Genomic DNA, 13,780 nt, shown 5'->3' on the forward strand with positions numbered 1-13,780 from the left:
TAGACTTCTAGTGGTTCGGAAGTGATGATTTTAAGGAAAATCCTGCATAGTATACCTTTAACTAAAGGGGGAGAAGTTTATCAGTCATAAAAACCAACAGAGCATCAATTCAATAATTACCACTCAGCTATAATGCCAATAAATAATAGTAATATTGAGGACTAATACGATAAAATCAATTTACATGTGATGAAAGTCACCAAACATGTCAACACGTTCTCAATACAATGTGGTACACACATTCAGAAATCCACACAGAAGCACACACATTTTAATCACTGTCTCAAGCCGTTCGGGGACAGCGTATTAGGGCCATTGTAGGAGGGAGGGAGGTAATACTACAAGAAAAAGTCATTATTTGAGGGGGAAAAAACTCAAAATGAGATTAGAGTGGTAAATTTATGAGAGAAACAAAAGATATTCTGAGATTAAAGCTGTACATTTACAAAGAAAAAAAAATTTACCAGCAAAAAACAAACATTTTCAAATTTATTTTCACATTACGGATTTTTTTTCTTGAAATATTACACTCCACCGGTGGCTCTGTAATTATTTTTAATACCTACAATGGCCCTAAAAGCACCAACGTAGGGATGTGATATGCATACCGGACTGGACGAAATATTGAGTCCTTATCAGATGTTGAGGGGCAAATTACACACTTCCATTCCACAACAAATGCCATGACAAAATCAATCTCAACCTCACTTTAAAAAAATGATACCGACGTGTCACTGTTAACACTGCTGACAAGGGAATCAAATGATGCTCTTTCATAGGTGATAGGTACAAAATCTGCAGAGTAGGATGGCTTTAATAACATGATATTAACAATCTGTCTCGCTGATGATAGGAAACACATTTTGAATGTCCCGGACTGAAACCCAAATGTGTGTTTAAAAGCTGGATAAAGCATCAAATGATTTGGTTTTTAAATCGCCTTCACTGCACTATGGCCTTAAATCTGCTCCCCTTTAGGAAGGCTAAACACTGATCTGCTTGTTGTTTAAAATCTGGACCACATGAAGAAGATCAGATTGATCAAACCCTGGCTCAGACTCCCCTTAGACACTTTTGGGCCTGAACTTCAGCAAAGGTGGGGCGTTGTTGCATGAAAAAATAAACAGGAGCAGAGGTATGCCCAGTGGCAAGAAACAAGTCTGCACTCGCAACGGTGGATTCTTCTCAGAGATCATTTTCTTAGAAATCTTAAGGTCGTCACTTCTTAAGAATTACATAGAATTCATACCATTATTTTTTTACAAGCGGGACAAGGTGTAATTAATAGAAAAATAATGTTGTCTTGTACACTGTTACATTATTGAAAAAGTTATCACAAAATATTTTCAAATCAAATGAGGTATGAAAGTATGAAACACCTCTTGTGCACACAAACAGAACTGCACGCTGTACTGTAGGCTCGGACGCACTTCAGTCCTGAAAATGTTTCATGACGAGAGCTTTGTTCTACATTTTGCTTAGCAATGTAGCATGATGCTGATGCAAATACACTCAGGGTTTCCTTTCTTATCTTTGAACTGATTCTTGCATTAAACCAAATGAAACAATGGAGCTTTTCGTCTGGACAGTGGAAAAAAAAAACATTTCAAAGGCTCCAGTTGCACTTCGTATGAGTGCCAAAGAAAAGCTACACACACAAAACATCTGTCTTGGAAATTAAAAAAAAAAAAAATCCTGGTGCTTTCCTGTGCTGGTCTACAGCTTCCAAACACCACAACCTGATGTATGAACACACAAACTGACAAACTTTTGTCTAACAGCTCATCTTGGTATAATGAGGCCTGTTAGAGTGGAACCATCGGACTGAACCCTGTCTCTGGTTGTGCGTGAGTTTGTGCCAGTCGGGCTGTCTGTCGCTCTGTTGGTAGCTCCGTATCCACAGGGTCGACAGGAAGGGCAGCTCTGATGAGCGGATAATACTGACTGAAGTAAGAACCTGCAGGAAAGGTACTTTCTGTGCACACTCACACACGCATACACACACATACGCACAAAAATAAAGTATATTTCCAGTCAGCCACTGCAGCTGCTGCTTCCTCCTCTCTCTCCCTCGAGTTCACAGGTTTGAGTCCAGAGGAGGCTCCCGGCTTCAGGATAAGGTGCAGTCATAGGCTCCCTCCTCGTCCCCCTGCTCCTCTGTCTGCTCTGGTGGACAGTCCTCAGAGGGGGGACGGGGAAAACCTCCCGCGGGTTCGAGGGAGGGCAGGGTCAGGCCCAGCGGAGCCGCCGCACCTCTGCTGTCCTCCGCCCGCGGTAAGGCAGCTCCTCCCAGCCCTTCGGAGCCGCCGAGCTTGGAGCTCTGGGTGCTGGGCTGGAAGGCCTCGGGCTGCACCTGCTCAGCTGCTGAATCCATCAGCTCCTGCAGCTGCGGCTGGATCAGGTTCAGAAATGGTTTGTATCCCAGACTGGAAGAAGGTGAGAGATGGAGAGGAAAAGGTGAAACTGGGTATAATGTTCGTTACCTTAACATGTATTTTCTAACTGAAACTCCCCCTGAATCAACTGTATTCTGAATTTTAAAAATGTAGGATTTGTATTCTGCACTGAATTTAATTTTAATTAATTTTCCAATCATTTTGTCTGTGTTAATGGATATGAGGCATTCATTCTGGCACTTTTTTTTCTTTTCAATTTGGAAGTTCAACCTTAGCTCCTACAATAAGTCCATAATAAACCGAAATAGCTGAAATGCAGACACTCAGACCCTAAAGGACAAAAATGTCCCCATTAACACCACAGTGTTTGATCCCAAGACCATTATAGCATAAAAACATGCATTCTTTTATATCAGACTTGCAATCCAGAGCTCTGGAGCGCAGCTTTTCTATTTTCCACCAGACTGAGCCACCTCATGTTTGCCTGATAAGGCAATACATGCCATTTTCCTGGCTTCCACTGGGGCTATAGCTGCTGTATTACAGAGCAATGCAGTGCTGTTGGTAATCACTGACATAACCCACTGTAAAAAAAAAAAAAAAAAAAAAAAATATTATACAGAAAATTATTAAATTTTTGTGTTTTTTTCCTAATAGTACTGTCATTATGTGAACAAATTGGCATTTAAATGAATCTGAAAACCAATGAGTGTTTGGTAGATGTTGGTTAAAAGATTTAACTCTGAAAGTGGAAAATAATATTAATATATAATTTTATGGCAGCTTGTTTGACGTGAACAGAGCATCTTCGGAGCTATACCCACCAGTCAGTGGAGACCCACGCGTCAACAGCTAATAAGCCGTTTCGAACACTCTGCACAGTTTCTTGGGGAACCTCGGGGCTGTCCAGGAAGCCGATCACCTGCTTTATGACGCTGGCGTCCCGCAGGATCAAACCAATCACTACACACCACTCTAGACAGCCTGCCTCCATGAACACATGAAGGAGATACCTGAGGGAAAGAGAGAGGCGCAGCTTTGGTTTCACACTGAACTAAACACAGACTGCAGTGGGATCATGGCAGTGAGGTTAAGAGATGGTATCTCACCTTAGCTGCACCTGTGACTTGTGCGGCCCTTTGTTGGCCAGCTCCATGGAGATGTGCTCCAACTCAGCCTGGCTCAGGCTCAGAGTGGAGGAGTTCTCATCGACCATCGTCCAATCACCATCCACCACTGAGCTGGTCTCCGTCAGGTCCGTGGCCGAGCCAACGCTGTACTCTTCCACTACAGGGGTCAGAGAAAGGAAAAGGAGGAATTAGAGAGAAAAGGGACTTGATGAGGGTTATTAAACGCTGGTGACAAGTGGTGAATCTATTGTATATGTTTACAAATGGCTAGGGATTAACTGGGATTAACTGTTTGACTCCTTTTACCTTTGTTGGTGAGCAGGGACAGGAACGCATCGTGTGTCTGTGGTGAGTGTTGGTTGGAGTGAGCAGACGAGGCTGTGTCCATGTCTTTGGCCCGCTGCCCGAGCCCGTCTATCCAGGTGTGGTTGGTTGAAGCTGCCTGAGGTGGCACTGTGTCCATGTCGCTGTTCAACAGGCTGTCAGCTGACTGCGACTTCAACAGCCGTGTGCTCAGCACTTCCACAACAAACAAAAAAAAATCACGATTAAATGTTTGGATTGAGCCAAAAGCATGAAGGAAGTATGAAAATCTACACTTGTGTGTCACTCACCTGTGCGACACCGTCCGTTCTTCAGTGGTGAGCTGATGCTTCCCACGGGAATGACAGGGAAGGGCCAGAGGAAATCCTTATGGAGTCTCTTTAACGCAGAGACAAAGTCCTCGACGCGGGCCACACGGTTTCGTTCGCGACACAACCAGCCAATGAGTTCGAAGCCAAGCTGTGCGGAGAAGCACCCCAGGTCGCGAAGGCGTACCTGCTCCAGGAGGTGGCGGGCGTGACGCCAGAGCATCATGTCAATGTACATGTTCTCTGCACACTCCACGTCCCGACTGACAAGAAGAAGGTGAGAGATAGAGAAAGAGTAAAACATACTAGTACTCACAATCTTTGCCACTGTATTTGTGTGTGTGTGTGTGTGTGTGTGTGTGTCCATACCCTTTAGCAGTGGGTCCAGAGGGCATACTGAAGGTCTTCTGCAGGTTGAATTTGCCCGTAGCGATGGCGTCTGCCGACTGCGACAAACTGATGCTTCGATTTCTGAAGAACTCAAAACCGCCAGTTGAGCTGGGTTCCTTAAGACACAGACACACCATTTCAGGAATACAGTTTACTGTTTGTGGGTACAAAACATAATGGGATTTCAGACTACTTGCAACAAATGAGTGCTTGTGCCGTCATTCTGTGAGTCATCTTTTAATGATTAAACGTTTTTTTCATGACGATTTCTTTTGTGCTTTTAGAGTACTGACAAGATGTCAACATCATTAATAAATACATTTACATTTACATTTAGTCATTTAGACGCATTGACGCTTTTATCCAAAGCGACTTACAGGAAGAATAAAAGCAAACAATCAAGGTATAGTGCAATAAGAGCTATTAGTGCATCAATAAGTGCTAGTGACAATTCTTTGAGGAGTAGAATTATCGTGTGGTGCTAGGAGAGAAGATGCTCTCATTTACAGTCAGAGTTTCATGTCAAATGGATAGTAAATTAATTATTGATTTTGTACCATTTGTATATTAATTTTCAATCAAATAAAAGTGGCAAGCAAAAGAAATACATCTATGCAGAGATTATTTGAAGTTGTCTACCTGAGTGGTGGGTGTTGGGGGCGGAGTCTCCATCTCCCCAGAGCCAATTGCTTTGAGAAATCGGATCATGTGCCGGCAGAGGTCCCACTTGCCCTGCTCGAGCGCCGTGTTGAAGAGTAGAGTGGCGTGTTGTCTGCTCACTGCTGGAACTTCCATATTCTTTATAGAAGGGAAGAGATGGAGACGTTTTATGATTTCATGTCACCCAAAACAGCTTTAGTCAGGTATGATTTCATCTCTTCTTAGGCTTTGAATGAGATCTTTTCTTTAATCCTTGCATTGTGCTATGGAAAGCTAACTGAATATGTGCATGTAGTGTCAATGTGTCACTACCTGCAGTATGATCAGATAGGAGGCTGCTGTGTCCAGGTCTTGAGCCATGAGACACTCCTCAAACAGATCTTTGGGGTTCCCCACAGCGGCAAACAAGTAGTTCCACAGGGCGTACTCGGTCTTCCTGGCACAGTGGACAATGGTCTGAAGAAAGAGGGGGAACTCTGTGATGAACTTGGCTACGGTGGGCAGCAGAGGGTCGGGGATGGGTTCCCGAGATGTCGCCTCTTCTTCCAGCACGACGTGCACCATCAGCTCCATGACGTGCGGAAAGTAGGGGAGGGAGGCACATGACTGAGCCAGCATCAAAGCCTGCGAGAGAGGGGAAACGAGGAGTTGAAAGACTGGACAAGCAGATTTTCATTTTCATCTTCATCTTCACTAAGCTGAGGTAATGAGAGAGGAGGCTCCATATACCTGTTCACCCAGGTTGCGAACCAGCAGCTGCCTCAGGATGTGATGGAGGTAGATCTGTGAAGTCCTCTCTACGGTGCAGAAGGGAAACAGCGCCTCCAGTGGCTCAGAGGATCCCTGCAGCCCGTCGTAGAGCACAGTTTCATTGGTTGCTCCTAATACAAGGGCATCCTCAAACAGCACAGCCAGAGGGTAGATGTTGATGTGGAAGGGCAACATGATGCGTCGGGACAGGAAGGAGTGGGGCTTTCGATGGTCTCGGGGAAACAGCGGCAGCCAGACTTTCATCCCCGCCTCGCCGCAGGACAACCACAGGGCCTCTAGCAGGTGGCGCTTCTTCCTGTTGGAGCGACAGGTGGTCCACACATTCTCCACACACTGGGCCAACACCACCGGAGGACAAAATGGTAGCTAGGGGAGAAAGAAAACGTGTTGTAGGGGTTTAATAAAAAACAGCTTGTGGTTCAGAGGGTTAAAAGACTATAAATCTGATAAAACTAGCACATCAACTAAAGATCACTAGGCCAGCATCAAGATCACCTGTCATCAACCACTGAACATTGAATGCACCAGTGATATAGCACAGAAAACTGATATAAACACTAATGCTTTTAAGCAACATTTACCCTGAGCTAAGCAGCTTGGAAATTGGGTAATATGTTGCACAACTCATATATTTGTGAAACTCGAGAGGGCTGTTTTAGTATTAGTTACTCATTTATTCCAGCATGCTGTTCTAGCATGAGCACAAGGTCAAAAACAAGCTCCTAAATCACTGGTGCAGAAAACACAAGTGTAACGTGAGACCACTGCATAGCTTATTGTTTGGACTCACCAGCTTTTTGTTGTTGGCAGGCGTCTCCTTCTCTCGTACCTGCGGTCCTGAACGGTCCCTCTGCAGCATGATTAACTGGCCAGCCAGATTCAACATGATGCTCTCTGCCATGCAGGCCTGACAGGGGCACACACACATAAAACATGAATGGCACATGTGACAATAAGGACAGTATAGATCCATGCATGTGTGTGTGTGTGTGTGTGTGTGTGTGTGTGTGTGTGTGTGTTACCTGCTGCGGGGCTTTCAATGTGATGCCAGTCTCTGTGCGCACAGAGGTGAGTGTGACGGAGACCACGAGGGCAGGATGAGGGATGTAGCGAGACATTGACACTTCCTGCAACAACTCCACGCTGGCTGTCGGATGTGGACTGGATCATCAAATAGAGGGAAAAATAGAATAAGTCAGAATCAAAACTAACGCAAAAAAAAGCAACCTAAGAAAAAGACTTGGACGACTAATTCTCAAGCATTTGAAACAGCTTTCAGTATAAGAGAACCTCATTTACTCTTAATGTCTATGCAGTCAATGTTCTAAAATGCTGGCAATGCAGTTTACTTAAGGATTTCATTCAGGGATGTTCCCTGATTAAATTATTATTCAATGTCCCTGACTGCAAATAAAGGTCACTAAAAATATTTAAATAAGCAATTCTGACAAAGTTTAAAATTTCTGAATCTGGCCAAACACTGTTCATTATAAACATATTCTACTCTTGAAGGACGTAATGCTGAGGCCCAGTTCTGTCATGTGATGGTTTGAAGGTCAATAGCTCTAACTAAAAGCCTCTTTTCCCAAGGGAAAATGTGACTGAGTAACACTATTACCTAACCCTATTATGACTCCTGGTGCCAAGGATTTCCCTGGTGCTGCAGTGTATGAAAGGAAGAAAGTGTGCTAAATGTAAACACTAGTATCCCATTTATTCAAAGAATGTTGGCCAAAAAAGTTGCCAAAAAAATGGTCAAGATTTATGGCGTAAAAACCATCTGACACATCATCCCTACTGTTACAAAGCAAGAAAAACAAACATGTTCCAAGTGAAAAAAAAGAAAGGTCAAATAATTAAGTCAGATATGCGATAGTGAGTGGTATGCGAGAGCTCTGAAGTTAGGACTGAATGTGTGATGCATGTGCACACCTGTCGTTCCTCCTCTCTATGCTATAGAGGCAGATGGAGCAGTCAGCTCTGAACAGGATGACCATGTCTCTGAAGACGTTGAGCAGCAGAGTGTCTGAATGCAGCTTAGTGACGGACGCAAAGGCGTTGTCCAGGTTGGTTGATCGTTGATAGAGCCTCAACTAGTGTCAACAGAAGGAGAACAGAGGGAAACATTGTACCGAGACCAACACCAAGTAGAATCACTATAAATGGAAAGAAATAGTGGAATTCATGAGATACAATAAGACATGCTTTAGTTTCACCTGCTCTTGCTGGTCTGTAAAATTGTAACAGGCCACCACGACAAAATCCTTCCACCAAGCCAGACCTCCCGTCACTGTCATGTTCTGCTCCTAAAGAGAAAAGCAAACATTTTTAAAACAAACCACTAAACTATTAAAAATCTCCTCCTGTACTTGAACAACAACAAGTACAGAATAAAAAGAGGGAAATGTATTAGCTATATAGCAGATTCTCTAAAATAATTGGACACATCAGAAAATTAAAGATGCGAGGTACCCATCATTCAAGATCGACAGTGAAGTTGTTACTGTTATTGACTAGTCTGAATTTAGCTCATGTTAAAGAATTAAGTATAATAATAAAAATATAAAGTATTTTTTAATGATGACAGGTAGGTCACACGTCCCTTTTGTTTACATTTCATTTGTCCTTTTCTAAAAGCACCCTGAATGTAAAATGTAATTTATTTCATTTGAATTTATTTGTGACCTTAAAATTAAATTATTGTAATTTTCTGAAATTAGTTGTTTATTCATTACTGAATCATTAATTAGTAGGCCTTATAAAGGTAAAATAGGGTAAATGTGAATGATTGTTAGGAGCACCAGTGCTCCTAGTAAAATGAGTTAGTCTGGAGCCCTGAAGTCAAAGAAGTTAAATTCTGATTAAATGCTTTGGGGCATGGGGTTAAAGAGATATTCCATGTTACCGCAGCTAATGTCACATACCTGAGTGATGTTTCCAAACAACTTCCATTTCCTTGTGAATAAGGAGTAGTGTGCAAAGCCCCGCCTCCCTGCTACAGCCATGCACTGGCCTGCTGTGTCGATGGCTGCAAACTGTACACACACACAAATGTCCACAAGGCAAACATTGTAATGTCATGTATTGACACAGAATACAAACACGCACACAAAACTAAACAGTTTTATAGTCAGACGTGGTGTACTGACATATTGACAAGTCAAGTGTTTGTATACTCGTGTATCATATAATTAATGGGCTTCAGAGGGTCACAGCAGCTGTTATTCATAGCCCATCCCATGCTCTTCGAGGGTGGAAAAACTCTTTTACTGTACCTTATATATATAAATTTTCTCAATTCTGCTTATATACACAGACTTGTGAACGCAGTAAAATGAGTTTACTTTGTCACCATTACTGCTTTGTAAACTACCGACTTCTGCAGCTTTAAGAGTCTGAGCACACATGGTTGAAATGATACCTGCAATTAATGTTTGTTTTAACTGGTTTATGGTGCCAGATGTCTATGTGTTCCACACATAACACCACATTCAAAGCCACAAGTTTATTTAATACACATAAATAAACCTTTTCTAGCATTGGACCAAGTGGATCAGGAGGCAAAATTACAAACACACGTTCCTACACTTACCCGTATAGGCCAGTTGCTCTCTAGGTATGTGCTGTGAATCTAGAGGAATACAAAAAATGCAATGAGAAATACAAGATAATCAATTATACTTTATATCTATTGAACTTTTGAACAGACAGGCAGGATAAAGACACTGTTTGAATAAAGCTCTCTGGAGATGTGACAGATATTAAGCATTACACACTCATTTACTGCCTCTCATCTCTCATTTGTCTTTGATGATCCAGTCAAAATGCCAAATAATACAGAAATCATCTGTTGCACTTCCTTGTTGCTGACTCGCAAGTTATGATGGGAATTTTTTGGGAACATTATGTTAGTACAGCTGAAAATTTTTTTGTGCTGATTTGAGAAGCAATAAAATGATCCATCCTCAGGCTAGCTGAGTATCTAGAGGTAAAGTTGGAGATTTGTAAAAGTTAAAATTATTATTTCTACCCTTGTAATGTCTTTACTATATTTTCAATTCATTTCGTAAATCATTTTATGAATAAAACAGTTTGTTTTCATGGAAAACACCACAGACATTTTATAAGTGACCCCAAACGGTTGAGAGGTAGTGCATACTGATATTTTCAATGTTATAGCATAAGAGATTGTTTTCAGTTTTATAGAATTATGATCTGTTTATAAAGTTTATAATGAAAATAGTTTGCAAAAGTTGCCAAAATGTTGCGATGACTGTGATGATGACTTACCTGGACCACGTGCCAGTGCTTGTGTCCCAGTAAAGTGCTGAGTCCCTGAGAGAGAGAGGAGTCGGGGTTGGGGGGATGATGCAGTGGGCTGCTGTCGTGTGGGTGTAGGTGTGTGTGTGGGTGTGTGTCAGAGGCGCTGTGGACCTGCGAGGGCTCTCCACAGGTCAGGTAGAGGCGGTCTTCACCGTGGAGCAGCACCTGCTCCTGGTTGCTCTGTACAGCCGGGAGAGGAGAAAGCACAGGATCAGTGTTTGATACATGTATGTGTGTGTTTACTTATTCACAAAACTGATGATCTGTTTTCTCTCACCGTGCAGGGGTTGACTGTGAGGGCACTCTTGATGAAGTGGAACTGCAGTATGCCGGCCTGCAGGGAGCGGTGAGGAGGTGTGACCATCTCCTCGTCCTCCTGCTCCTCCTCCTGCCTTCTCCTCTCCTGTTTGTTAGGGATCACCCAAAGGTGGTAACCCTCTGCTCCCCAGCTCTGGAAAGGGCAGTATGCAATAAATTAATAAAAAGCAATTGGCTTGTAAATAACAGGATAAGTGGAAACTGATCTGTCATTATTTATTATCATTTTAATTATATGATTGACTTCTGTAACCTTAAATCTCTGAAATAGTCTTTCCAAGTCAACAGGTTTATATTCAAATGTCCTTTTTTGTGTTAAAATGCAGACAGTATAAAATAAATCCACTTACCATAGAGCTGATTTTAATGGGGTCCTTCTTGGTACCATCAGAACGATACCTGAGGGGAGACAACAAATATACAAAGGTATTAAAAGAGCAAGAAAACTGAAATGTTGACGTGAATTTGCAAGTGTGTGTGTGTGTGTGTCCACCTACGCAAAATCCTCTCCCAAAGTGCAGATGAGGTGAGCTCCAAAGACACTCCACAGTGATAGGCCACCACACTCCCATGTTACCATGGCAACGCTGTAGTCAGGTGACCAGCAGATCAACTTGACTGGGCCCGTCTTGTTATAGATGTCTAAACAAGCAAGTGAATGCTTTTGTAAATGGTATGATGGAGTATTTAAGTATATTCTCATATCTGACACTAAATCACACATCATGCTCTTTGTGAACATTTTAAAACCCTTGTTGTCTGACACATGTTGCAGTTAAAGAACACTATTTTTGGATATTGTCTTGTACATTGATGCACGGAGCTCATGAATGGATATTACAGAGTGATATTATTTGATGGAAACTCTGGCCATAGCCAAGCAAAGTGTTTTGAAATGAAGAAACATTCCTTTCTCCTGCAAGATGCATTATACAAAGTTATCTGGTCTCAAGTGTGTGAGACAAGATAATCCTGTGTATTGTCTTGTTGTGTTTGACACAATTCCAGGTTCAAAAATGTAATTCTACAGAGAGCAAAGAAACATGAGTTTCTGCAGGGAAATTTCTGATTTACTTATTTTCAAGAACTTTTCAATAATAACATAGAATGCTTTTTAATACCAGTTACATAATCACTCTGGCCAAAGTATAAAAGTACACTGGAAAACCAGTAGGGACCATGTGACCTAGAATTGTCTATTATTACATCACATCTTTTTCAGTCGTTCCCAGAAGTATATATAACAATAAAGTAAGACCTGGAACAATGAGCTCCCCAGCAACTTATGCAGCCTCCCAGGTGCATTATCCAATATCACAACAATCCTATTCTTTGTTTTCAAGTGTGTAACATCTCCTGACAGCCCTTAATTAGATAACATTTTAAAAATAACATTACTGACTGCAGCAGGCAAAATACTTTTGTCAGTTTAAATGTATGATTTTGGGAAGCCTTTTACGTATAAGGAAACAACATTTAGTGCTTTTTAAGACTTGCAAGATTTGCAGATTGCCTGCAAACAGACATATTCATTGTTAAAATGGTGATGGGCCTTAATGTCAGTTCACCCACTAGGGGGAGCTCTGGCTTTAGATCCTATTACAGTCTGACTAAAACAGATGTGACCTAGGGGGAAACACAGGCATGTGCACCCAAGAGAGGGACAGCTGAAGGAATGCAAGTTATCTCAGAGAGGAATGTGTGCAGGGGTGTGACACGGGAAGACAAAAATGGAGAAAAAAGGAAAAAGACAAATATGGGGAACATATGATGTGATACCTGGGTAGTGTTTCGGGGTGAGCTCCAGTTTGTGGGAGAGCTGCATGGATCCTGTTGTCGTGTCTATCATGTACACCAGCACCGAGCCGCTGTAATGGAAACAAACATACTTAAGAGTCAGAATTTGTTGCCTTGGGGAGTGAAAGCTGTGCAGGGAACACATATATTCAGAAACAGCTACTTAAAGGGTCTGAAAGCTGCTTCACTGCTAGTGATCTACAGCTACAATTTGGAGCAGAGCCTCCAAGCTCCAGCTCATGTTGACTGCACATACATATGAACACACACATGCACATATATCTATATCCGAGTTGTGTGCGATGTTGATCAGTTGGTCAGCTGAACTCGCTTGGAACCTCAACCGAGGGAGTTCAAGTCAAATAGCTCCAACGAATATTGAGTGCATATACTGTAGATGGACACACTTTTCAGCGGCCAACATCTCCTTATTAAGCAAATTTTTTAAAATTGGTCTTTTATAATAGTCAAATTTTTTGAGACACTGAATTTTAGGTCTTTATTAAACGTAAGCCGAAGCCGTGTCGAACAGCACCATGTAATGAAAAACTGCATTAGTTAACCTCTTGGCTCAATCAGTTGTTAAAAATCACAGCGTTCTACATCAGAGTAACAAACACTTTTATCTAGAAAGGTTTTTTCAAAGGTGTAGTCAAATCACGCTCCAGAGAAAATGACTTCTCCCTGTATAGCGAGAGATTTTAGGCCCTACTTTCTCTTATTTTTTTAAAAGGACTGCTAAAAAAAAATCAATTACAGAAAGGACTGGAACATTTCAGCGAGGTACAAAACAGAAAAAGATGAAGAACGAGAGGAGGGAGCAATGACGAGGAGAAATTCCTGCCAACCTGGCAGATTGCACAACCCGTTGGGAGTTTCTGGCGAGCACACGCTAGGTAGGCCTCTGCAAACACAAACTGACAGATTCTCACACTGGACACACACTGCGTGGATAACAATCTATCTCTTTAACACACGCATGCAAACAAATGCACACATAGCCAGGTTTTCTTCCCTACACTGTACTGTCAAGAGAGAGACAGAGACACAGTTGCAGACACGTACCTGGCACAGCCAAAGGCCATCAGTCTGTACTTGTTGTTGACAGCCACGCAGGTGCCATCAGTCACATCTGCAGCCCAGACACCCTGCAGCTGCTGGAAACACACACAAAACATTCAGGAATGACAATGAACCGAATTGGTGTCAGTTGCAGGTCCGCAATGCATGTTTTTACTGCCGTTTCCTTTAATCACATCACATTTATTTAACTTTAAAATGTGTTAAATCTAAATGAAACGCCTATTATTACAAACTGCTCGGTCACGATTTTAATATGACATTTAAATCTGGATACATTTAT

The 13,780-nt window shown here is 42.1% G+C and overlaps 1 protein-coding gene across 2 annotated transcripts in view; it reads right to left on the bottom strand.

Annotated features, from left to right (window-relative positions):
• Nucleotides 1-165: 165 nt before the first annotated feature.
• ric1 (RIC1 homolog, RAB6A GEF complex partner 1) overlaps nt 166-13,780 on the bottom strand; it is a 35,469-nt gene continuing 21,854 nt past the window's right edge. The window contains exons 7-27 of one of the 2 annotated variants that reach the window (XM_059357414.1): nt 13,483-13,571; nt 12,400-12,488; nt 11,118-11,262; nt 10,971-11,019; nt 10,580-10,753; nt 10,270-10,482; nt 9,572-9,610; nt 8,904-9,014; nt 8,196-8,285; nt 7,912-8,072; nt 7,002-7,140; nt 6,770-6,886; nt 5,938-6,345; nt 5,521-5,832; nt 5,188-5,346; nt 4,528-4,664; nt 4,141-4,421; nt 3,833-4,045; nt 3,506-3,683; nt 3,221-3,409; nt 166-2,426 (exon numbers count right to left, since the gene is read on the bottom strand). In XM_059357414.1, coding sequence (XP_059213397.1) covers nt 2,111-2,426; nt 3,221-3,409; nt 3,506-3,683; nt 3,833-4,045; nt 4,141-4,421; nt 4,528-4,664; nt 5,188-5,346; nt 5,521-5,832; nt 5,938-6,345; nt 6,770-6,886; nt 7,002-7,140; nt 7,912-8,072; nt 8,196-8,285; nt 8,904-9,014; nt 9,572-9,610; nt 10,270-10,482; nt 10,580-10,753; nt 10,971-11,019; nt 11,118-11,262; nt 12,400-12,488; nt 13,483-13,571 — 3,609 coding nt within the window. In that variant the 3' untranslated portion in view covers nt 166-2,110. Of the gene's footprint in view, nt 2,427-3,220; nt 3,410-3,505; nt 3,684-3,832; nt 4,046-4,140; nt 4,422-4,527; nt 4,665-5,187; nt 5,347-5,520; nt 5,833-5,937; nt 6,346-6,769; nt 6,887-7,001; nt 7,141-7,911; nt 8,073-8,195; nt 8,286-8,903; nt 9,015-9,571; nt 9,611-10,269; nt 10,483-10,579; nt 10,754-10,970; nt 11,020-11,117; nt 11,263-12,399; nt 12,489-13,482; nt 13,575-13,780 lie in introns of both variants that reach the window. The other variant, XM_059357413.1, reaches the window with a different exon arrangement.

The sequence above is a fragment of the Centropristis striata genome, chromosome 19, assembly GCF_030273125.1.
Source record: "Centropristis striata isolate RG_2023a ecotype Rhode Island chromosome 19, C.striata_1.0, whole genome shotgun sequence".
Lineage (NCBI taxonomy): Eukaryota > Metazoa > Chordata > Actinopteri > Perciformes > Serranidae > Centropristis > Centropristis striata.